The sequence below is a fragment of the Strongylocentrotus purpuratus genome, unplaced genomic scaffold (genome assembly GCF_000002235.5).
Source record: "Strongylocentrotus purpuratus isolate Spur 01 unplaced genomic scaffold, Spur_5.0 spur5_scaffold_11, whole genome shotgun sequence".
Classification (NCBI taxonomy): domain Eukaryota; kingdom Metazoa; phylum Echinodermata; class Echinoidea; order Camarodonta; family Strongylocentrotidae; genus Strongylocentrotus; species Strongylocentrotus purpuratus.
In genome coordinates this window covers 15,051,423-15,077,889 of record NW_022145596.1, presented here as the reverse complement: position 1 = coordinate 15,077,889, position 26,467 = coordinate 15,051,423, and the positions used below count along the sequence as shown (strand labels likewise).

The window sequence follows — 26,467 nt, the reverse complement described above, 5'->3', positions numbered from 1 at the left end:
GCGATCAAGGTCTATTACTATTTTGTGCTATTACTCTGTTTGGAGCCAGAAGGGTGTTAACTGATATATTAAAGATAAACTCCAGTTCTGGTAAAGAAAAAAAAAAAAAAAAATTCTCACAGAATCAAACAAAACTTACACTGAATGTTCAAGATTACAAATAAATGACATGTGCCAAACAATTTTGGAAGAAAATGTATACTGGCTGAGTAATGAGCATAGAAAGACAAGGAAATCAAGGTAGTACTAGCCCTGACACCATGTGTGTTGTCCCATATATAGCTTTCTGTGTACAGTGCTTGTTAATTTACCAAGACTCTGTCAGATTTATTATGATTTTGATGACTCCAGAACCTTGCAGTGCACACCAATACTTAAATGTACATGCTACGTGATCAACTGTTTCTGATCTTATTCCACACCTTTTCTTTCACAATGCAATCGCATTTACCAGTACTAAAGTTTATCTTTAAACACAGAGTCAATGCCCTTCTGGCTCTGCATGAACAATTTGATAATGAAATTGACTGTATGAGTGACATATGAATTTAAAGATTTTATTTCTACCTTTACATGTGTAATAGATAACTAAACATCTGTAAATGACGAACATGAATGGAATTCACCACCAAGTTCGATTGCATGCAAACAAGCACCAGCATAATCATCACCATGGGTGCACAACAAAATCACTGTTCTATTATAAGTTCAATTTCAGACATCTGGAGTATTCAGTCCTCCACAAAAAAGACAAAAAAGACAAAAAAAACACCTTGAAAATAATCAAGCCATTAATAATCTTCAAATTTGCACTGTAGGCCATACACTGTAGCTATTCCATATGGTTTTAATTAAAACTAAAATATGGTGTATTCACAGCCAATGGTGCCTTTATAAGGATGCTGTCTATCGTGTTATTGCTCATTTATGTATGAAATAACTAAAGAGTAGCATAGTCAGTTATTGGATATATCATAGATTTGCATAGCAACCGACCTGCATATTTTCCACTATTTAACGAGTTCATAGGTATCGACTGAGGACACACCACTGTTAACAGTATATTAGTAGTGCCTATGTAATATTTAAGGATAAATGGCATTATTTCTGTAGTAACGGTTTTCTATGAAGGTTAAATTGCCCATTTTCTTTTTAAAAAATAGAGTAAATTTGTAATGATAGATCCCTATTCATGATTGATCATCTAAGTGACCTATCCCTTTAAGCTCCTACTTTTCACGGTTCGTGTGATTGATGGTAGTCTTAGTTACAGGAATTCTATCTTTGTCAAGCGATGAATATATTGTCTTCTCTCCCTCTTCGTCACAAAAGAATAATTAGTTCCGCTTCGGCGCCCCCACATGACAACGGCCGGCCATCCATCATAATACGCAGCGACAAAGAGCACAATAATTGTAATATTCATGTCGAGTACACATACTTTGTACTGTCTGCTGTATACGTGTACGGTACTGTGTATAGTACAGATGGAATTAAATGTACAAATAAAAGAAAGTGCTGAGGGAAAGGGTATGCCATTTTGCATTCATAGAAATTCAATATCATTTCATAATTAAAAACAAATTATGCTTCTATATCTGATACTTGCATGGGAATGCATATGTTCAATGCATATACCGTACATTTATTACATGTTTCATAGAGGCCTATATTATGTTGCCCATGAGTAGTTGATTGAAAATATGAAGAACACAATGAATAGGAATTACATGTATATATTTAAGTCCTTTTTTTATAATTCCTTGAGATACAACTGACAATATTCATTGGAAATGGGTAATACAAATTTAAGGAAATCTAGGTCTTGGGCCGACATATATACGCAATGATATAATCAGATCAGCGCATCGAAATTGAAAGTGCCTTCAACCTCTAATACAGAGCTAGACGCACCAAGTTAATTAAATTAACGAGTTGCGCAGCCAGGGTAAATACAACTCCTTTTAGATACCACTCAAGACAGATAGAGTCAAGACGTGGAAATAGGTCCGACTATTTCTCTCTCCGTACACACACACACTGTGAGTGAGTTCCTTCCTGTGCCTAATTGGCTGAATTGAAATCCATAGTTGGTGTCATCGTACAGCCAGTTCTACTCCTGTGTTGATTTTATTGATTATTTTTCACTTTCCCCGACCTGCCCAGCCTTCAAAGTAAAACATCTCCTTCGTCTCCATGAATGGCGGGCTATTACGTCAATACCTTTCTCTTCCTCTCTCTCTCTCTCTCTCTCTCTCCCCCACACTTGTCCTTCTCTGTAAATAGATTTCTCTTCTTGTTCAATCTATATTTACGGACCAGACCAGATGTACCAGACTGTATCGGATGGGCTTCATGTATAGGAGGGCCTACAAGTGTATTTATTCTTCTACTACCAAAATGCACATTATTTGCCTAGATTCTTCTCTTTAATTTCTATGTAATATCTTATTTCTTTTTACATCTACTTTGTTTGCTCTCACTTTCTTTCTTTCTCTATCTGTCTCTCTCTCTCTCTCTCTCTCTCCCTCCCTTTCTCTCTCGCTTTCCCCTCTCCCCCCCCCCCCCCCCCCCCCTCCCCCCCCCCCCCCCCCCCTCCCCCCCCCCCCCCCCCCCCCCCCCCCCTTCCCCCAATTGTCCTTCTCTGTGAATAGAATTCTCTACTTTTTAAATCTATATTTTATACAGACATGTTCCGGTCTGTATAGGTTGTCCTACATGTAAACATACACCCTGTACAATACATGTACAAGTCTCCTACTCTCTATCTCTATAGAAGTATTGATCTGTAAAGCATATTTCACATAATCTTCTACTAAAATGGACATAATTTGCTTAGATTATCCTTTTTCATCTCCATGTACTATCCCATTTCTTTTCCACATCTACTTTGTTTACCCCAACCTCATTTCTCTCTCTCTCTCTCCCTTTCCGTTCCCCTCTCCGTATCTCTTCTGCTTTCTCTCTCCCTCCCTCTGACTGATGACCCATATGAAATTTGACCGACATGTACATGACAAGAAAGCGATGGATTCGATTCGGAAATGCAGGTGATATTTCTCATCTCAAAAAATAATCAATACCATTATTCCTTCCAGAAATGTATTCCAGTAAATGCATTTCAAATCTCTTGCAGTAGAGAGAAAACATCATTTTACAAATTGATTAAAAATCAAAAACTTCTGCAAGATCAAGTTTACTCACGAAAGCACATATCAAAACCAAATCACTTTAATACAAGATTATGATGTAAAATTTTCTTCAATAAATTCCATTCTATTCAATATTCCTTTCATAGGATACAAGAAGAGTTGGCCTAAAATACATTGTTTCATGGAAACCTTTCTTATTTGATATATGAAAGTTGAGTGAATAAATTGTAATCAAATATACAAGTAGATATGAATACATGATTATATAAAGCCTTTCCTAGTCCAATTTTTTCAAATTGAATATGTGGAACTGGATCAGGGGAAAACCTCTGTTTATTATGGATAGACACGAGAGTGTTCTGCGTGATACTACATGAATTGGAATTCATTACAAGCCAGGCTCACAGAAAGAATCTAATTTTCATCAAGATGCACAGGGGAAATATTGAACTGTTTACCCTTTTCCAATGTACATAATACCAAGTATCCACATCCAATATACTATCATACTGGACTCAAATGACCATACACGAAAGAGAGGCGTCGAAATAGGCTGTAGACATAGCCATACAGGTATTATTAGTATAGGGCAATGCTGCTTTATGTATCAATATCAATTTATTATATGAATTTCAGAAACATGCAAGAAGAATTATCAGTAACTCATCTTTTATTGATCATACTCCATTTTTGTTATTCACTTAAATATTTGATTTTTTGAGGTATATTTCTGTCATTACATGTACATTGTACCTTAACTGTAGATTACATCTTAAAAACAGTGGGAGGCTACACTAACACTTATCTTTCGGGGTCAGAGCACTGCCATTCTACCAAGATTTGGTTGAGGGCTGATGGGTAAAGCTGATTGTCTTGGAAGCACTGGGACATGTTTGATTTAAAAAACATTCGCACCGGTGGAAGGCATCGGTCCAGTGGTAACCATGGAAACAGGATGTAGGTTAAAAGGGACGGTTGTAAGAGGGAGTGATTAGCCTGATTCTGTGACCGACTTTTGATGTCTGCTTTCAAACAGGTTATCAATTAGGTTTAATGTGTCTGGAAAGTGCTACCGAAGAACAGAGAGGTTAAGGAGTTGTGTGAGGATGAAAAAATGAAAGAAGGATGCAAGAGGGTCAAAGGAAAGCTAGAGAAAGGAGTATGAGATGCTGCATGTGATTGAGGAGGAGGGATGAGGGAGAAGGGAGGAGGAGGAGGAGGAGGGAGGAGGAGGAGGAGGAGGGAGGAGGAGGAGGAGGAGGGAGAAGGAGGAGGAGGGAGAAGGAGGAGGATGAGGAGGAGGAGGAAGAGGAGGAAGAGAAAGAGGAGGAAGAGGAGAGATGTGACTGAAATAAGTTGCCAAGATGCTACCAAAGAATACAGAGGCAAAGGATTGCATGGAAATGAAAGAATGAGAGGAGAATGCAAGCAGGTGGAATGCAAGAAGGTAGAAGAGAAGTTGTTGAGGAGAGGGTGAAGGGAGGGATATGAGATGGTGTCAGCAAGGGAGGAGAAGAGGAAGAAAAGGAGAGGGTGATGTACCTGTCCATCAAGAAACAGAATTAGATAATGTAGAGGAAGAGAAATGGTAAATATAAGGGGAAGAAAATTCAGGCAAAAAAAGAAATATCCTAGAAAGGTAGTATGCCTGTTGAAACGATGGTGGCGATGATGGGAGTGACGATTGGTACTGGAGGTGATTTCATTGTCAAACGTCATGAAAGAAAGTTGGAAACAAGCTAAAAGTACAAAAAATCTTTAAACTTTAATTTCCTCTCCTGACAAAGACCCTAAAAGCCATGGCCCACAGCCTAAATAGGTCAGCTGTTTCCATGGTGATACCAACCAACCAAAGTCTTTTTTTTAATACTTGCCTTTTGGGTCCGACTGTGTGACGTAGAACAGTTCACAGCTATTCTTTCCTTTGGGTCTCACCAGGTAACCCGTCAGTATCGATTCACCCCGGATTAACCCTTTCTTAGGAGGCAGGTCCTGCAGAGAGGAGAGAGAGAGACGACATGGGAGGTGAGAAATGGAAGAGAACAGGGGAGTGTTTCACAAAGATCCTAAATTGACCTTATCTTAAAGTTGGACTTAACAATTATGGAAAGCTGTTAGCATCCTTGAAAATATTTTGAAAAAAATTATTTTAAAAGACATAAAATGTTGATTCAAATCATTCATATTTTCTATTATCAAGGAGATTTCATGTTCTTGATGTGGAATTTATATATAGTCTCAAATAATTGATTTTTCGCTTTTGAACACATTTTATTTTAAGGCTACAAATGGCTCTCCATAATTTTTAAGTCCAACTAAGAGTTCAGTTCGACTTACGATCTTTATGAAACATCCCCAGATATTATTTCATAGTAAATCTCACTCAAAGTCACATTTTGCCACAGATGCACATTTCTATATGGTTTCTTTCATCTCACTCAAAGTTCCATTTTGTTACAGATGCACATACTTATAAAGTTATAGTTTCTTTCATGAAAGACCCCTAGAAGAAATTGTCCACACTCTACGCTGGCTGGCTGTTCCTTTTGAGATATTCTTTAAAGTGATTCTTTCATCACTGTGAGATAGCAAGGAAAGCATGGGAAAGGAAACCTAAAATGTATTTGTTGTGTACAGGCAGATACATTTGTTTCCTATTCTTTATTGGGCAAGTCAGGGAAGGAGATTTTCCTCTTTGGCAAATAAACAGGCAGACAGAGAGACAGACAGACAGACAGGCAGGCAGACAGACAGACAGACAGACAGACGACAGACAGACAAAGAGATGAAGAGAACGAGAGAGAGATGGAGACCAATGGAGGAGAGCTAGACAGAGATGGAGAGAGTGAGAGAATAACTGCAGTTGACATCCACCCTGATACAACCCCTACATCAGGTTCTCATTATGAGGTGTGAGATTGGGTCGACACCTTGCTATTGTTGGTGGTTCATGCAGCCTTCCGGATGTTATGGCTCTCACCATATCACAAGGTGCGTTACCATTAGCCCCATCAAGCCCAAACTTGGATGCAGTGAAAACTGCCTTAGTGACAATCTGTATAGTAAGACCTGTATATCAAGACCACCTGTCTTTAAAGCCCTACTGTACTACTTGTAGCTACTTGCTCCCTCTACAGGGTGAGTCAGAAAAAATGTCCCACTTTCTAAAAGTTGTATTGTTTGAAGTATGAATATTTGTATATAGAAACAATGCCTAATCGGTGATCATTGGTTCCCTGTGATCCTCTTTTTCTTATGTTAATTGAGAGCCGAGTTGATGAGATAGCCACCTGTCAGTGACCACCCTGGGTGGTCTAATCCCTCCTGGCCAAACTAGTACAGACGGGCATATTCAACATATTCTGTTTTCCTTGAATGGTGCTTTTTAATGAAATGTTGGGTACTCGAGGAATCTGGACATATTCAAAGATCACCCGCCTTGCTTTTCTCATCTCCCTTGAGCGGTCTTTATATTCAGGTTTCCCTGATCCGGAATCCTCAAGGATATACCGTAGTCAGAGGGTTGAAGCTCCCTACCGACTTCACACCTAGTCAATTACTGCTTACTCAAGAATTGAGCTCAAGGTTAAGATCATATAGCAGTCCAAGTGAATCTTCATCAGCGAATCTGCCCACGAATTGAAGAAATAGCAGGCTATTTCAGAAACGAGCACTAATTTGCTTGGGATTCACTGCGAATTAGCTAAAGCTCGTGGTGATCAGGCTAATTCCTGCAGATTAGAATTGGCAGGCTATTTTGTAAAATAGGGCTAATGAGGATTGCCTAAGAAGAATGCTCATATCATAGTCTAGTTGCATACATGGAAACAGGTCTCAAGGTAGAGCTTCACATTCAGTGGTAGAATTAACAATTACATGTAGTCATCATGTGAATTCTACATTTTAGTTAGTGGCGGATCTAGGGTTCTCTGCCCAGGTGGCTTAGAAAAAAAGAGTTCTCATTTTCCCAGGGGAAGCAGGGGAAGCTAAGAAATTGAATTTTCAATGGAAAACTAATTATATAAGTAATGCTTTGATTTTTTTTTTAAACACAATTCTTTTTTTATAGCTTTGCTAAATGTAAACTGAGAGGAGCGGGGATAGATGGCGGATGATGTAGAGAGAAAGGGATCTGGAGAAAAATGGAGTGGATGAGCAGTTGAAAGTACTTGAAGATAATTTGTGATTGCAGAGGAAGACAGATAATTAAAGATAAGTAAAATCAAGCCAAGAAATGAATAAAACACCTGTTATTCAGAAGGTGCAAAGGGCAAGAGGGGAGAGGGATGGAGATAGATAGAGAAAAGGGGAAGAGGAGGGAGGGAGGGAGCATGTGGAGGGAGATTTTGAGAGAGGGGGAGGGGTCTCCAGGGGAGGGAGGGAGGGAGGGAGAGGGAGGGAGAGGGAGAGAGGGAGAGAGGGGGAGAGAGAGAGAGAGAGAGGAGGGGTAGGGAGAGCAAAAGAGAGATACAAATTGTCCATATTCATAAAGCATTGTACATGTGCATTAAGAGACAGTAGCAAAGTAAAAAAATGCATTTTTTTTATTACAGGATGTACTGGTGATGCCTAATAGGAACTGCAAAATTGCAAATTACATGTATTTGACATGGAGTACATTTCACATACAATGATGTAAATGTACTAATACTGTAGTAGTACTGTATCTCAGTCATGTTTACACAATCTTTTTCATTTCTCCTTTTTACTATTGTATCTCAAGCGTAAGCAATCTTTGGCTTCAGACAGCTTGTGTATTACATTGTAAATCTGTGAAGGGCCCGATGCCAGATGGCTGGCCGCTGCCAGTTTTGAACTTTTGATAATTCATGGGTTAATCGTGCACTAGGCACTGTCTACTGAACCATGATTATACGCTCTGTGCGTATGGTATCCTTAAGGGAGAGCAGTCAGGGGAAGGCACAGAACGCTGCTTTTTGTGGGTCACCATAGGCCTGTCTTCATCAGCTCGAGATTGCCAAATATCTCGCTATTTGAACTATCCCGATCGCAAATTATCCAATTAATTTGCGTCTTCATCAGCCCGAAGTTGCAGTTAGCAGGATATTTGGTCGAGATAATCCCCCAAGATATCTTGGGCTGGTTTGCAAAATATCCCGCTATTTGTCCGGTGTGTTTTCACCAGCCCAAAGATTCGCACTATGCGCGAACGCTGAGCAAAATATCTCAAGCTAATTTCTTGAGCTCGAGTTTTAAGTTTCGAGGTCAAGTCTCGAGCTGATGAAGATGCGATTTGTAACTTCGGGATTATTTCCCAAATCAGAAATAGCGGGCTATTTGGCAATCTCGAGCTGATGAGGACAGGCCTCATTGCCAACCTTTATCTAGTATTGATAGGGCTAGGGTTCTCTGTTGGTATGACGTTGGTATGACTTCAGAATGACTTCACGGAATAGAGCACCACAGTGCTCACGTTACACTGACTAAATGCATCCAGGTTACCGGTTATAAATGACAGAGCTTGCACATAAGGTTCATCGTGAAAATCATTCAAGCAACAGGCAGGAACGGGGCAAATGTTTGGGGCTGGCTTTATCACTGCACCATTGTTTAGCAAAAAATTGTTTGAAACCAGCAACCTCAATAACTTGGCCAGTATGACGTCATACATGTACTTTGGTACTCTATAAAAGGTTAAGGACTGTACATCCTCAGACTGAATCCTCAGATGTGAATCTCTGCAAAACACCTGATGCAAGCAAATATCTGGACAAATTTTTCAGAAATCTTTGCTTTTATTTACTTGTTCATGGCAAAATCTGAATCACCTTGAAAGACCAAATAAATCCAAACACATTTCAAACTGTATTACCTTGTATGCTTACAGAAAATCTGCATCGTCTTGGAAAGAAACCCAAGAAAAACATGTTTCAAATTATATGTTCATTTATATGAAAACAAAATTTAATGGATGCCTTTCCCCCAAGAAAATGAGTACCAGATTTACTCTTTAACTATTAAAAGAGCAGCATTACTAAAGGTTATATTGGTGGTTAACCAACAGGCTATTCAACGTACTGTCGCCAATTCATGTACAATTTATGTCATATCGGAACTCATTTGAGCATGAAATTGACCTTACTTTGTTGATCGACATGAAATGATACTCCTTGCAATGTTTCCCGACGATTGAGGCACATAGTGAGATAATGTCCCTCTCAGCTCATGATGCCGAGCTTAATGACTAGACATTTACTTGACGTCATTACGGCTCCTTCTTAAACAAATATCCGATCGTCTCGACATGAATTGTACCTTGGATCTATAAATAAATGGTGAACAAAATTGGCCCCATTTTCCTGAACGGTAGAGGTACATACATGTACATTTACATGTACATGTAGTAGCTGCATTTGCACTGCAACAAAAAATCATTGTTTTTTCTCACATTCTGGTGTTTCGCCGGTAGTTGCATAGCATTGCATAGCAATTACCAGCAAATGCGACGCAAAAAAAAAAAAAAAAAAAAAAAAAAAAACCAACCTAAACCCATCTTTACGATGTGGTTTTTTTAATGCCTGCAAAGTTTCACTGTTTTTTTGCAGTGTAAAAGCAAACTTCGGTGAGACACAGGTTTTTTGTCATGTGACTCTCTGCGCTAACGCGTGCAGGGCAACTACAAGTCGCGAATGCGTTCTACTCATCCCCAAAACGGTATTAGCAAACTTCAATGGTTTTCCCAGTAATGTAAATGGTGGACCAAAACATTGATGGTTTTTCAAAATGGTCTTCGAGGTAAATGGGTCTAGTGAGACTCTAAGCTCATAATGCTGAACTTAATGACTAGACATTTACATTTACTCCTTTTAAAGGTAAAGACCAGTATTGGAAATGCCCCAATTTAAAAAAATGAAATGGAAGCTCTCATTACCAATTATGTGAAAGAATATGTTTTGACTAATACATGATGATAAAAAATTTGCCGGGAAACCGCCTACTAATTCATATATTTGGTAAATTTGTTTCTCTCATGGTCTGTGAGAGATATAGGGTAGTCCCATACACATCTTTCTGTGTATAGTGCTTGTTACTTTACGGAGAATGGGCAAAATTTCTTATCATTTTAATGATTCCAGAACCTTGCAGATGCTAGATGCTAGATGATCAACCTTTTCTGATCGATTCCACAACGTTTCATTCACAATGCAATCGCATGACCATAACTGGTCTTTTGCAGCCAACCTCAAATGGTGTAGAACTTTGCAGGAATTATAAATATGTCATGTACAGTATGTCCTATCTGTGAAATTTAAACATTAGCAGTGTCCTCATATTCAAATTATGCAAGGAAACTTGTTTACTTGCTAGACTTCACTGTCAGACACTACTGAGTGACTGACTGGCTTTTCTTCTTCTTTGGTAATAACATACATGAAAAGAGTTGTAAAGGGTACATGAGCATTTTTCTACATCAATAACCCACTTCTTGTGATGGCCAAGATTAAACTGATTGAATCTTTGCGCAGCATAAAACGTATGACCATTCGGTACAATTATCTGAAAATCAAGACTATTACTTTTGGGCTCTATAAGTCCTAAAGTCGATTTGACGACTAATAGTCGTTATTTTCCCACTTGAAGACATTTTCAAGCCCCACGTTTTTTAGGGAAGTTCTAAATTAGTATTATATTTCAAATGCAGTTGGAATTTAACTTTTTCATTTTTTTGGCCTGCAAATGGGACATAGTACCTTTAAAACAAATTTCTGATCATCACCACATGAATTGTACCTTGGAGCTATGAATAAACAGAGAAGGAACTGCAAGTGTTGCGGAATACAACAAGAACAAAACTGCACTTTGCACATCTTCATTTGCATTTTGTTTTTCATTTCACAGATCCATATTGTACATTTAGTGCTCTATCATATCTAATTTAGAAAATAATCTGAGGATCTGATAGACGTAGATCCTGAAAAAACAATTTGTCAGTATGCTGGAATATTAATACATTGTAATTCATATATTTCTAATTTTGATTAAAAGAAATGAGTTACAATGAATTTATTGATCAATATTATCTCTATAAGCTTTAATAACCATCATCAAAATGAGATGTGGCAGGTTTACTTTAAACTCATTAAAAACAAAGTCCTCCAGCATGTGCATCTTTAATTAATTTAGATCATTAAATTAAACATAAAACCACAACCAATCCTCATCATTGGATTCAGACATGTGTACATTTGGATCGAACACTAAATCTTGTTATCTTTCCTGCTAGATTCCTGTTGCCATTTGACTTGCAATCTCATTCTAAAACTGGACATTGCCTAATTTATAACTTATTCTTTTGCTGACTCAGGTCGAATGATGATGATTTCGATCACCGTGGCACCTTTTTAAAAACCCTGTAATGATTCAATATGACGGTGGTTCTACAATTCTATTTCCTAAAAAAAAACTGGGACACTTAATAAACAAAGGGAAATGAAATTAGATGAAACATGTACACCCAGGTGAAGTAAATGGGTACCTGGTAGGAATTTATTTCTTGAAATGCTAGAGCGCCGTATGGCAGCCGTGCTAAAGCCAGGGTAATAATCGGGAGCGCCAGGAGGGTCAAATCTGACTGACATGGGCGCTATACAAGAACCCACTATTATTCTTATAGGGTCCATGGTAACGATAAGGGAAGCCTCAAGAAAGGCGACCAGGCCTTGTGATTTGTTAATCATTTACTCTTCTGGGCGGTAAGGATCAAGACTTTATACTGGTAGGCGTGACCATGGAATGATATTGGAATCCCCCAAATCTGTTTGCATTTTGATTAATGAGTACATGGACCTCTTCCATGAGGCAATTAAGAGCTTTTAAAGCTGCCTGCAACTCCATGGCTCGCCTTAAAGTATTTGTTTTGCTTTTGCTAGGAGTTATTTGTAATTCTCAATATTCCCAGGTTAAAGTTTGTTCCCAAATTACCCATTATCTATTTCATGATCAGTTCTGTAAAAGGCAATGACTGCCATATTGTTTATAATGTACAGGTATGCCTACAGTGTACATGTATACTTTGTTTCCCTTCTAAAGTAAATGGCCTGTTTTCTTCTCCATAATTTCATACATGTACATGATTTCATCACCATTATCATACAGTAAGGAAGACAAAGACTTTAAAAGCGTGTCTTATGTTGTCTTTGTGTCTAAATTACTTATTGTTACTCACATTGCCTGTGTGAGTTCCACGAAATTTATTCTTTCATTAGAAAAGAAATAAATTCAAAAGAAAACACATCATTCTAGTGGGAGGTTTTTCCTTTGAAGCCAACTTAAATGATAAGACCCCATGATGTGCCAAAAGCAATGGGTGTGTGCTAGTATGTCTGGTGATTTTAACCACATGGGGCGACGGTTACACTCTACGCACAACTGCACATTATTTGCTTTGAAAACTTACAATATTACACCTGGATATCTGTTGAGAGCCAGTACGGCATTATATTATGTGTCAAAGTATATGAGTCAATAGCACCCTTCTGGCTCCAAACAATGTCATGTACAAATGTAAGAGCACAGTTCCAAATGGCAGTATCATATACTTTGAGCAAAAGGGTGTGCATGGATAGTGGATACAGGATCTTGCATAGTCCTGACTACAGTATGTAAACATACAACTATAATCCTTATATACAAACAGGTGTATATATCAATATTAAATCAAGTATTTGTGTATTATATTATATCAAGCTGGATATTGTTGCCATACAGTATCCGCATATAGACATATTTATATTTAGTTCAATCCATATAGCGAACAGCTGGCAGTATAATTGGAGCAATCATATATCGATACAGCATATGAGGTGTGTGATACAGCATATGAGGTGTGTACATTGATTTCAGAAAGAGAAAGATCCAGTGACACCTGAAAAGATTGGTACTGGTATACCAGGATATATACATGTACATTTATGTATGGGCCATGTACAGTGTAGAGTTACAGCTCGTTCAGATCGGCGCAGTAAAAAAAGATGCATCTGTGCTTCTTATACGTGTAAATGAATGGCAACTGCTCTGTCTTATTAAATATAAAATTGTGAGGCCCATTACACTTTATGTCGTCATTAAAAATTGCTGTGGTTTTTGCTGCGTCATATCTGAGCGAAGCCTTTAATACATCGTCTTTTGGGTTATTACAGTTCGACACACATGTACATGTAACTATGTATTTTAATGTGAATACGATGGATTCATGTGGAATGATAGCTGTAATAAGAGTAAAAGTCTTAAACATTATTAGCCTTTTCATGAAAAGAGGTTCAAAGAGGTGTAAAAGACTACAATGTCCACGTGAAAGTGAAACTTAACTAATTCTAGGATCATAAAATCATTTAACAATAATTTCAATGTCATCCTGAGTTTTCACTGGTTTCATACATGTATCTAACAAGTTCTGAGTCAAGATTCATAATATTGGGGAAATGAAGACATCCATTTCATAAATCAATACTATGAAATTAAAGACGAGAATTGTTTTGGGAAATCATAGTTACCTTATGGAATACTGAATGGTTGAAAATGAGATACTCCCGGTCGGTCTCTAACCACGTTCTTTGGGTCACGAAATCCCTGTTCTTCATCGGTGTCGGACATTTCACTGCAAATAAAGAAATCATAAATTACTTTCAGTACAAAGCCAGTTTCTTTAAATACACAAATACACTTCATGGTAAATAAAGAAATCATAAATCACGTTCAGAACAAATCAGTTTATACAAAAACACAAATACATCTCATGGCAAATATAGAAAAGAAAAACACATAAAATTACTTCCAGTACAATTTACATGTACTTTTTTAACATTCTTTTTGACTAGGAAGAAGCTACATGTACCTACATGTACAGTGTACATTGTACATCACTTCATGTACAAAGAAAGTTAGGATAAAAAGAAAAGAATACCAGCAACTTTACAAGTAGGAAGCCGACATGAGAATTTTCACAAGGTAGAAGTAATCAGAGTAGATACAATTGACTTTTAAATACAGGCATTATCATATTTAATTTCTACAATACATGTGTATTATAAAGCCATTATATTCATAACACAGAGAGTTGGCATTATTTGAATTTATATCATGCATCCCATCACATGTGTTTGCTATACATGTATTCAAGGACTTACTTGACATTTTGTTTCAATATCACTTTATTAACAATCATGATTGTTAACAAAGGAAGCAATAGTACATGTACATTCAATAGATACTACAACAACCAAAAAGTATATACAAATAGAAAAGAGGAAAAGCCCAGGTCATGGTTTATTATCAACAATGCAGGGATAATACTTCATATTATTCGTAATAGAATTACGATTTCAGGGCAAGGAGATAGTATTACTTGAAGTAAGCAATAATTAGCATGCAAATCCAAAATCCAAACCAAAATGACTGATACACATGTACATGTACACAATGTGAATATGCAAAATTGGGCTTTGATGGTGCAACTCTGTGCAAGACACAGAATCTTCTTTGCTCTCTGACATCTCCACCTTTATAGTAATGGATTAACAGTTGTTCATACCAGTGCGTTCGAAAATCTCACAAAAAGCTTTCAACTCATTTCACAAAACGCCATTAACCAGAAGAGTCAATAGAGAGAGAGGGAGGATGGAGTCCAATCAGCAAACAAAGGCGTACGATGAACAGCAAACAGATCCCAACTCAAAAGTACCTTTAAAGGGCTCGTTTAACAATGTTAAATCTGACATGTACGGCCCTACGTGTTATCAATGTCTGTGATATGGTGTAATATTGAAGCCCTAAAAAATCGTGCTTCAAAATGATCAAGAAGTGCCTCAAAAAGTAAAAATCTTTGAGTGACCGGTTTTACCATGCTCGTATTCCCCAATAGACTGTAGTGTTATGAAAACAGTTTGGTTTGGCAAACGGTTTTCAAAATTTGTAATTTCATTCATAAATATCTTGATAATCAGACGGGCGATCGGCTTATAAAAGCCATGGGGTTCCTGACTGACTTAAAGGTTTATAATTATCATTGCAGCATGAGCTAAATCCAGGATTTTGTTTCAGAATCTGAGACAAAGTTACTGGATCCCTTTAAAATAAAAAATTCTTATCCCCATGCCTGACCTTTCCGATGGCTAATCTAGGGAGATTGAATCGGGTAAAGTCGACAATCACCGTTTCAGTATTCCATGTTATATGGATCAAGTATTCCTTGATCAAGCAAACAATGGAAAATGAGAAGATCCTCGAATATACCTCTCTGGAAGGGATGCGCTCTTTCAATGAGGCTGGTATTTTCTTTAGAGTATCAATTTTTGGATGTGGAGCAATGCACAGATATTGGATTCTTTTATTTTTGATTTACATTGAAGTGCTGACTCAAAGTTTGAATAATGGACAATTCTTCTTCTTTAGAAAATCAATGCTAATTTCTTGCCATGTAATAATAATATTTGATACCAAGAAATGATCAATAATTATAAAGCTCCTATAAAATGGTGTACATGTACACTTACATGTGCAATTGTGCATGTACATGTAATAAAGCTAAGCAAAGTATTTTTATATATTGGGAAACAGTCTTCAGTATCTTTTTTGCAGCCACTGTGAAAGTTTACCTTGTTTTACCCGTAACATACTGCATATGATAGACTGCAAGAAAACTTGTATCTACATGTACATGTACAGTAGCTATCTACTGTAGATAACACGGAGACGAAAAGTGATTATATCTACTGTAAGTAACAATCGATATCTAGAAGATTCAGCGTGACATTGTACTTTCAAAGTTTCATCAGAAGAAGTAATGTATCATCTTCTAACCATCATGGAGGGAAAGGTTATCTGGAAGTCAGTCACGAGTGAAAAGGGTTATTCCACAAGACTGTGCTTTCACACACATTATCAAAGGTTAATGTAGTAGTCTATGATTTTCATTCAGTTCAGTGAACTAGAATGAGATAATCTGCATATTTTCTGCCCCTATGCTTTTGATGTAAACTAAAGGAGTACTGTGCTGCACATTTCATATAATTTTCTTGTACGGTCAAACCTGTCTTAGTGGCCATCTCTCTGTAAGGGCTACCTGTCTATAGTGATCACCTACATGTATACTGCCCCCCTCTAGAAGGAAATGTGTGTTGAAGAACCTGTTTGTGTTTCCTGTAGGCAAGTTTGACTGCCGTAACTACATAATGTATGTATGTGTCAAATACTTGAGTTTGAGTTTGAGTTTGAGTTTGAGTTTGAGTTTGAGTTTATTAACAAAAATAATAACAAGTAAAACATAATGTATCAAGCATGATTACTTAAATATAACACAAGATCGATAACATTACACATGAATAATATAAATATTGTTTTACAAAGTATGTTGTATACAAATGGAATAAAAGATTATGTGTACACTTTTGTTGTTAAAGGGGGTATCAGAAGTTAGCACAAGTGCTAGTCGAGTCTGGTTCCCTGTCTTTGGCAAGAATTTTAAAACTATTTTTACTATTGCTTCGAGTGTTATGACTACTCTCTATTAAACAATATACATGCTCAAACTTTATTTAGTTACACCATATACTTCTGAAAGGACAATAAAAATGAGCAACATAATTAAAATGATAGTTGGATTGGACTCCGGAATATGTTAACTTCTTTAATCTGTAATAGCCAAGCATTAAAACAAAACTGAAAATGTTACACTCTATCCTTGTTAATTATTTTCTCGGGATTACTATCTATTTTCATCTTGTTAGATCATTATGGCACCAAATCGAGGTTACTCACGTGAATAATAGCTGATGTCGTTATTTGGATTGAGCATACAGATCTCCTTCCCTTCTATCATGTGTTTATCCCATTCTTTCCTGTACTCTGGGTCATGGAGGACATCGTAGGCAAGAGGTGCGGATACATCGTTCATTACGTTAACGGTCTGAGGAGAAAACGAAACATAAGAAGAAAAAAATACAGATATTACAGATAAAATAGTGAATATAAATTGCAAAGTCAAGATTGTATTTTATCAATGACTTGACAACAGGAGCTGATACATCATGTATTGTATTCACGAGTAAGGGTCAGAAAGAAAAAGAAAAAGGAAAAAAAAAATTGAATAATTAATTAATTCAATAACTTAACAAAATGCACAGTACAATATGATAACTTTTACAAAAATTCATTCAAAGTCAAGAATATAACATTTATCAGTTTGACTTTCACTTCACATCATTTGATTTCATTATCACAGTTCTTTCTTTTTCTATCACTCATCCAAAACAAAAATGTGTGAACTTTTTCCCTTTTTGATGAAGGCCTTCAGTGTACATGTACAGCCATCATTACAAAAATCTTTCCATTAGTACATTAAGTACATAACAATCGTTATGGCCCTTGAAGACCTGGCCCTTGTTAATGAAACGGCCATTGCAGCAATCAAGCGATGGAAGAACTTGATTTAATTTAATTTAATTTTAGTTAAGGAACTTTACATTAAAGATAACCTCCAGTACTGGTAAAAAAATAATAATAATTCTCACAGAATCAAACGAAACTTACACTGAATGTTCAAGATTACAAATAAATGACATGTGCCAAACAATTTTGGAAGAAAATGTATACTGGCTGAGTAATAAGCATAGAAAGACAAGGAAATCAAGGTAGTACTAGCCCCGACATCATGTGTGTTGTCCCATATATAGCTTTCTATGTGAGTGCTTGTTACTTTACCAAGACTCGGTCAAATTTATTATGATTTTGATGACTCCAGAACCTTGCAGTGCACACCAATACTTACATGCTACAAGATCAACTGTTTCTGATCCTTTCCACACCTTTTCTTTCTCAATGCAATCACATTACCAGTACTAAAATTTATCTTTAACTATCTTGATCTAAGGAGACACGAACGATAACAATCGTGTTGAATTACTTTAGCAGACAGATCTAGGAACAAGAAGTGGAGCCAGTTCCGCAGGATACAGGTAATGGTATGCAATTCAAGCTAACAACATCCTGCTATAATATCCCTTGCATAATAGTTTTTCCTTATTTATCCGGTACAACTTTACTACATGTATACAGTACATGCACATGTCAATGATTTTCTTTTTTATTTCATAATCTACATGTACATCTACAAAACAAACAAAATTAGGATTTAAAATCAAAACAAGACACTTTGTAACTACATGTATTTTTCCAACTTCACTATAATCTCGTTGACTCAGACAAGGTTATTATTTCATTTTTTTAATATTCTTCCTTAACCAGCCACTTCATATCGGTCAATGAACATATTTTGATAACATAATTCTTATACATGCAACTTCTATCCCTTTGGAAGAGATCATAGACAACTTTAAAACTTTAGATGACTTGATGACAAGTTTTTAAAAAAACTTAAAATGATCATTGAATCTAATAATCAGGAGTGAACTTCTTGGGCTTGACAGTCAAGTGGTCCTACACATAGTTACTGCACTGACTAAGAACACAGAGTCCAAAACTGTAAAGGGCCCAACCAGTTATCAACTAAATGTATACACCAAAGATCCCTTTAAAACCAAAGATCCCCTTTAAACAAGTCCTGTACCCCTTGACGCGCTCTTCTTTCAAACCACCTGCATCTGATCAATCCAAGGTAACTGACAATCTTGAGATCTTTCTTCAAGATTCCCACCCTCCAGCAACTCCGAAATATCATTACAGGTGCCATGCTGCATGTGCACACGTAGAGAGACTTGTATGCAAGCGGCAATCATCTTAACCGATCAATACATGTTTCTATTGACCCGTCAGCCGTGATGCAATTCAAGTTCATAAATCTACAGACGTTGCCATCCTCTTGCTGGAGTGCCATGGCTGCATGGAGATACTTGTACACTATTCTTGTCATTGAAGTCTGTAAATCACAAACATTTGTAAGGTACATTTGAACATGTATAATACAGTGTTTGTACAGGTACAGTGTACATAGTGTAAAAATAATCATATCATTATACTCCTGTACAATGAGGTAGCATGGGTCTAGGAATGGGAGAGGGGGCAGGGGAGGGGGAGGGGGAGGGGGAGGGGGAGGGGGAGAGGGCACCTTTCTTTCTTGGTGGATGAAATGCACATTGATAAGGGAATTGAGGACACACGACGACGGGGGAAGGGATGAAAGGTCGTCCTGTGGCCCCGGTCATCTTTACAATACTCTACAAACTCCTATAATGCAGTTCTATAATGAATCTTTGAAGGGTTGGTCAAATTTTTTTTCACACACTATTGAGCATAATGTACATGTAAGGGCATTACAAGGAGAAGAAGAAGACAGGACAAAGTGACCTTCAAAAGTCCTTGATGTACTGAAGTTACACCCTTATCTTCCTTTAGTAACAATGCATGTATTTTATTAAATTTACTGTACATGACTACATGTACATGTACAACGTACATGTTAGTAAGTTTACAGTTTGTTTTTAGTCGAAAGTGTAAAGTCATCTGAATTCTTATACGGTACATAGATATAGTGATGAATATTATTACGTGTATGTACATGTAGGTACGGTACACTGTATATACACGTACATGTACATGTACACTGATGTTTTAATTTGCTTTTGTACGATACTGAAAGGAGAAATATTTGTTATTCCTTCATATTTGTATTCTACATGTATGTTCATTCAGCTTTCCATTGATATAAAGTACCTGTAGTACATTTTACAAACATGTGCATTGTACATGTTCAAAGTAGATATACTGTACATGTAAAAGAGTTCACAGAAGACATATAAACATGACAAAACAACCTACATGTACACGTACATGTAAGGAAGAAGTGGAAGATAATTTCTCCACTGGTACATCTCCATAAACTATCGGACTAATAACATCATGTACAGGCAGTACAGCCTAACCTTTGCCTTTTAATATCGTATCTATTCTATATTGAGAAGTGTGATGGCAATGATCTTTCTAAACAAGATTACTTTTGCCTCCTTTAAAGTCATCAACCCACGCACTCCCGGTGTCCAGCCACCCACCCACCCACTCACTCACATCGATTCAACCAGGATGAGAGGAGGAGCCAAGAGGAGAATGACGGAAGGAAAGATTTCTCCAATTTCCAAGAAGGAGGACACAGGGCATTCAGGAGGTTTAATTGACTTTCAAACGACTTCCAAAGCCCAATCACTCATGGAGCAAATGACCTACATCATGTATTTGGTATTTAAGCTGGGGATGTACAATTTATGCATGCACCCACACATGTAGTGTGTGACTGTGTGTCACCTGTAGTAATTCAAATCAAATGATAAGATTCAACATTGAACACAGGGTTTCTTTTCCCTCAATTCTATTTGTGAGTACATGTTTTTATTGTTGGCAGTATGTGTTGTTATGTGTTATTTTGTATGGTGTTGCAAACATTCATGACTTTCTTACTATAGATTTGATTTATTTTAAACTTTTGCAAAATTTTCTCTTTCTCTGATTTTTCAGCTTTCATTCAAATGACCTAACTTTAAAGGCCCACTGTACTATGTGTAGCTACTTGCGCCCTCTATATAACAAACAATGCCTAATCGGTGACCATTGGTCCCCCATGATCCTCTTTTTCTTATGTTAACTGAGAGCTGAGTTGATGAGATAACCACCTGTCCAGTGACCTTGTAGAGCGGTTTAATCCCTCCTGTAAACTACGGCAGATAAGCTTTAACAGGGTTGAATTGCCCTTTAAAAAAGTATGCATGTATGTGTTATGTGTAATATGTATGTAAGTTGTGTATAAACATGTATTGCATACTTTCACAAAAGAGCACAATCATATGAATTTATATCTCATTCAGTACTTTAAACAAACAAAAAATTATAGAGCCAGATACAACATGTACACATGTAGAGACGTCTACAGTACATGAGCATGTCAAGTGTAATGATTTCACAACAAAATGTCTGATTTTTTGATAAAATACAAGAGCTCATTTTAGATATTGGGGTATAAAAAAATAGATTTCTTTAAAGGTGATTAATTCAGTATTTTGCTTCTCCTTTTTCATTGATACTTTTCTGTGAATTTTCTGTCCTAATGCATAAGACGTGATTAAATAGTGCATAAAAGTGTGGGACAATATGATCGTTCCTTGACAAAGATTTTTTTCTAAGTTCTAATCCGCCTTTTGTCTACTTGCACAATACTTCATGAGTCAGAGTTCTTCAAAAGTAGTACTGTTTACTCCAATCTTCAAATACCCTTTCAGGGCTTAAATTAATCCAAGGCCACCAAGGCCATGGCCTTGGATGCCCCTTTGATTGGCCTCAATGCCCCTCTCATTGGCCTTGGAGATTTTGTGTGCCCTTTCCAATTCTTCCTATTTGTGCTGTAATATAGGAATGTGCCCTACAGAAAAGTGGCCTTGCCCTAAAAATATTGAAATTTAAGGCCTGAAGTAGTACTGTAGACTCCAATCTTCAAATACCCTTTTCGTAAAAGCAATATTCTTTGGGAATATACATCACTTCTCTTCTATTGCTGGGTTAGGAACATGATCCACATACATGACAACATTTGAAAATCAGAAATCTGTACAAATTATGCTATTTTCAAAAAAAAGAGGAACAATCCTAACTCTCCTATTCAATACTACAGACAAATTTGTACAGGAAGAGGAACACCTGCATTAAAATGATAATTATCTTCTCCCAAAAAGAGGAATGTTCCTCTTTAATCTGAACAGTTGGCATGTATGGATCCACTTTTAATGTTTCTTATGAGTTACATATGCACTGTACATAATTTGAAGCTTAGAAATTTGGAATGAATCTTTTAATTACAGATTCAGACCTACAACTGTACATGTACAGTACATGTGTATGTACATGTGTATGTACATGTAATTGTAAACCAAAAAAAATCCTAAATACGCTGTACATGTATCTTCACAACTGTTGGCTTTTTGTACAGGTGTACAGGACTACAGGTGTACGTTTAATACCATTGGATGATTTTAGGATAGTGACTGCACAGGCTATTGTCCAAATAATTCATTAAAGCTGCATCCAAATCTGGTACTTTTTGTTAGGTGCTGGATCATGACCACCCACATTCACTGCTTTTCTGTTCATTCATTCATTTATTCATTTCTGTTATTTACACATGGACATGGTATTAAATTCTCATCGACAATGGTGGTCTTCCAAGAGACCCTAAATATAAACTCATAACAGCAACAAAACAAAATACAGATGAAAGTACTCATTAACTCTAGTACACTATTAAAAGGCGATGCGCCAGTGCCCTTTGGTAAGGCATTAATCCTCATTACCAGGTCCCTCAGAGAGGACCTTAAGCGTTAAGCCGTCCGCCGTCTGGTTGTGTACTTACAAGCATTTATACTTTCTTAGCAGTCGGGTACAAAAATAACCACCACCATATATAACAATTATTTTGTACAGTATCCTTCTAAGAAATATGCTTCAATGGAATGGGTCATATATAGTGCTGTAGTCAAACGTTTAACCGTCCGGTATCCGACCGCCCATGGCGGATTCCGTTTTCAATTTGACGGTTTTGTTTTCCCTTTTTTTTTTTTTTTTTTTAAAGTTTCGATTTTTGCCCCTCCACCTGGCACTTATGGTATGGCAATGTCTCCCAGCTCGGTAATCGGTGTGTTGACTCACCACTTTGAAACTATAACGACACTCCAATTTGTCTGTCATCTTGGTTTGAAAGTAATCTTTGTAATAGATCTCAATATGTAGTTTATAATAATAATTCATCCAATTTTTACACAAAGTGTACCACAAGGTTCTATCCTAGGTCCTCTATTTTTTTAATTTACATTAATGATCTTACACATTCTTCTAAAAAGAACATTGAGGCCGTTCACACCGGCAGAGATAGCGCGCGCTAGACCGCGCTATCTCTGCGGTGTGGGAGGTACAACGTCGTTTTGGTCCGCCCAACAGCGAGCCACGGCGAGCCAAAACGGCGTGCCACTAGAGCACCTCTTGGGGGTGGTCCACGAGAGATAGCGCGGTCTAGCGCGCGCTAGAAAAAAGGGGGTGCTACGATAGACCGCGCTATCTCATTGCGGTGTGAACAGCCTCATAGTTACTATTATTTGTGACAAGTTCACAAGCACGAATCGGCGCCTTCAGCCGCACCTAGCGGTTAAATGAAAGTCCTTCCCGCTTTTTCACATGGACCTGGCTTGCTGCCGACAGAGACGGCAAAAAAAAAAAAAAAAAAGAAGATTTTTAAAAATCTTTTTTTTTTTTTTTTTTATTAAATTGTTTAACCGACTGGCGGACAAACGGAAATTGAGATATCCGTGATGTTACAGCACTAGTCATATACATGTAGCAAAAGATAAGTTTCTATATGTACTTTCAATAGTCGTACTTTCAATTGCCTCAAACACATTTCCACTTATGTACTTAGTTACACATGTACAGTACAATACATCTGTAAGTTGCTCACAACAAAAGAATACTGTCTTGTCTCATTTCAGCTGTTTTGCAGGTGGTCTTTTTTATCAATTTTGAAAATATTTCTTGTTCACTTCTCGAAAGACTATTGATCTACAAGTATAATAGTCTTAGTCACAGCTTGGGCAACAAAAAGAGTCAAAGTCCAACATCACTTTTATGTTGCAAAGAAAAGAAGAAGAAAAAAAAAACACTGCATACTGGTACACTGCACCTTCAATTTTTTATTTTTTAAATGACAAAAATTACTTTACAAAGTACACATGTATTGTATTTGTAAAGACTAGAAATTTAAATGAATTGCAAATGACAGCAACATGTTTCATGGCAAGAAACTACATTCAACTGTACATGATGTCGGTCTATATTGTGTAAGTTGAGATTCACTAACCTATTTCATAGCATAAAACTTTCTAGGCAGAAAAATCCATTTGCTTGGAGGAAATTTTTCAACATTTGTTTTCTTTCTCTAGTCTTGATGTAGACCGAAAATTTCTGTCTCTTTCGTTTGTTAGCCTCTTATTTGGGTAAGGTCGCCCATAGGGTCTCCTGTAATAAGTATGGTGACACGATTCTGCCACCAAATTTTGCAATAAATTTGCCCTAAGATTTTATTTTGAATTCATTTTAAACTGTTACTGCACATAAAGGAAGATGACGTCATCTCTTGCCAGTAACACTACCGTTGCAAGAATATCAAGACAGAGTTCAAATTTGACCAAAAAAATTCTGAAAAAAAGACATCTAAAGTTCTAAACGCATCATACAGTCTTCTTCTTCTTCTTCTTCTTCTTCAAGATAATCTGTCTCCTTCAATACTGAAGATTCTTGCAGATATGCCGTCTACCGGTGCATACATGTAGAATATATACTCGGCCTGGCCTGATTGGGGTGTGCAGGTAAAGGTGGACCACTAGTGCAGTGGGCTCTTAACGTGGAAGGGCTGTGACTCTCCTGTAAATGGGGCCCTCCATTAAACATCCTATCCGAGGGACAGATTGTTTTCCCCTGCGTCAATGAAACAAGTTAACACACAACGCAGGCTTCAGCTTCATTCAGACAGCCGCCTGGGTGGGATTCAAACCCGAGATCTTTGGTTTGACAGGCAGACGCTTCACAGACTGAGCCAACTTGCCTCCCCCCCCCCCCCTCTCTCTCTCTCTCTCCAATTTTCTTTTCAAGACAAGAAGTAAAGAACAAGAACTTGAATTAGATCTAGTCTAAGTAGCAATTGATATCTCACCTTCAACATGCGGATTCTTGTTGATGCAGCTTCCTTTTCACTTATATTCTGAACCCAAACTTTTATATTGTTTTTGTTGTATCTAACAGTCCATCCGTCAGTAGTATCTACCAATCTCCTAAACCTATTTAGATCTTCGTCGTCTGGTATACACACAACTCCAACCTCCATTTTTAATTTTGTAGAGCTCCTTTTGCGATTATCAGCGGACACCAAAGGTTATCGCCCGTCTGGTGACGGCTGAATAGGACTGACAATACCGTTCGGCTTCAGGGGCTAGACGTGGACGTGGCAACGGGTACCGTACCCGCGGGTGATGTCGAGAGCTGTGTTACTTCTCATGAAACCCTTGTTGCTTGAGAGTAAAATCCAGAAGTATGTTACTCCAAAAATAATAAGATCCTTTGGTAAAGGCTTGTGACACTAATACTTTACGTTCTGGAAGCTATTAGAGAACTCTTCTATGTCTTTGGTGACAAAGTCGGAGTCGAGTGTACGTCTGTCGTGGTGTTTTGCTGCCGTGGCTAATAATTAATTGTCTCTGCTAATATCGTAGAGGGCAGCCTGCTACTCATCTCGAATATCATCATTGTTTAATTCCCGAGTGTTTCTGCAAATTTTCTATTACATAAAAGAGAAATAAAGTCTACTAAGCCAATTTTCAATACATCGCATTCAGTTAACGAAGCCATGGGTGTCGATCCCGGGGGGATGGGGGGGGGGGGGGGGGGGGGGGGATATATCCCCCCCCCCAAATATTTCAGGTGGGGGATGGCCTGTACAATCACACCCCCCCCCAAATATTTCAGGTGGGGGATGGCCTGTACAATCACACCCCCCCCCCCCCCCAATAATTCACCATAAAAAAATTTAAAAAAAAAAAAAATGAAGAGAAAAATTAATAATGAGAGTCCGATGAGAGTAGTTATTACTCGCAAGATGACCATCAATATCAATACACACATTTTGCTATCTCATTTTCAATATACATACATATATACGAAGTAAATAAGACAACCGTATATGAGACAAGAATAAATTGAATTCTCGCTCATACGGCTTCATCAGGAATTGATGAATTTATTCAATTTGTTCAATCAACAGCGTCATAGAAATGCAGTGCGCCAAATGCAAAGACGCAGCATCGAAAGCAACGAGCTATGTTAAGCGCGAAGCACAAAAGTAGCAATCTGCAATGCACATCAGACAATCCTGGACAGTGTAAACATAGATGAACTCTGTGACGATTTTGTGATGAGATCGGAGACAAGGAGAAAAATTTTCGGACATTAGTATGACATATAAAATAGTTATGTTGTTTCCGTTCACCCTTTTTAAAATTCACGTCATTGTATCTTTATTTTTATTTTTTCACTCATTTTATTTCCTGATATTTCCTAAAACATTTTTCATTTTTGGAGAAAGATTATTATGTCACAACTTATTTGTGACACAACTTATTTTCAGTGGGGAAACTGAATTCAGACAAGGATTAATACAGAGAACAGTACAACGAATCGTCTTCTTTTTCTAATAATTTAGCGAACAGGGCAAAGCTGTTAGGGGGGCAACCGAATTCAGACGTGGATTAAGAGTAATAATC

General features: G+C 37.3%; 1 protein-coding gene across 3 annotated transcripts in view; it reads right to left on the bottom strand.

Annotated features, from left to right (window-relative positions):
* Positions 1 to 25,398, bottom strand: part of LOC579851 (START domain-containing protein 10) — a 29,641-nt gene extending 4,243 nt beyond the window's left edge. For 2 of the 3 annotated variants that reach the window (XM_030980755.1, XM_030980756.1), the window contains exons 1-4: positions 24,865 to 25,398; positions 16,929 to 17,076; positions 13,667 to 13,770; positions 5,027 to 5,144 (exon numbers count right to left, since the gene is read on the bottom strand). In XM_030980755.1, the coding sequence (XP_030836615.1) occupies positions 5,027 to 5,144; positions 13,667 to 13,770; positions 16,929 to 17,076; positions 24,865 to 25,035 (541 nt within the window). In that variant the 5' untranslated portion in view covers positions 25,036 to 25,398. Of the gene's footprint in view, positions 1 to 5,026; positions 5,145 to 13,666; positions 13,771 to 16,928; positions 17,077 to 18,072; positions 18,158 to 24,864 lie in introns of those variants that run through there. The other variant, XM_030980757.1, reaches the window with a different exon arrangement.
* Between the last annotated feature and the right edge of the window lie 1,069 nt (positions 25,399 to 26,467).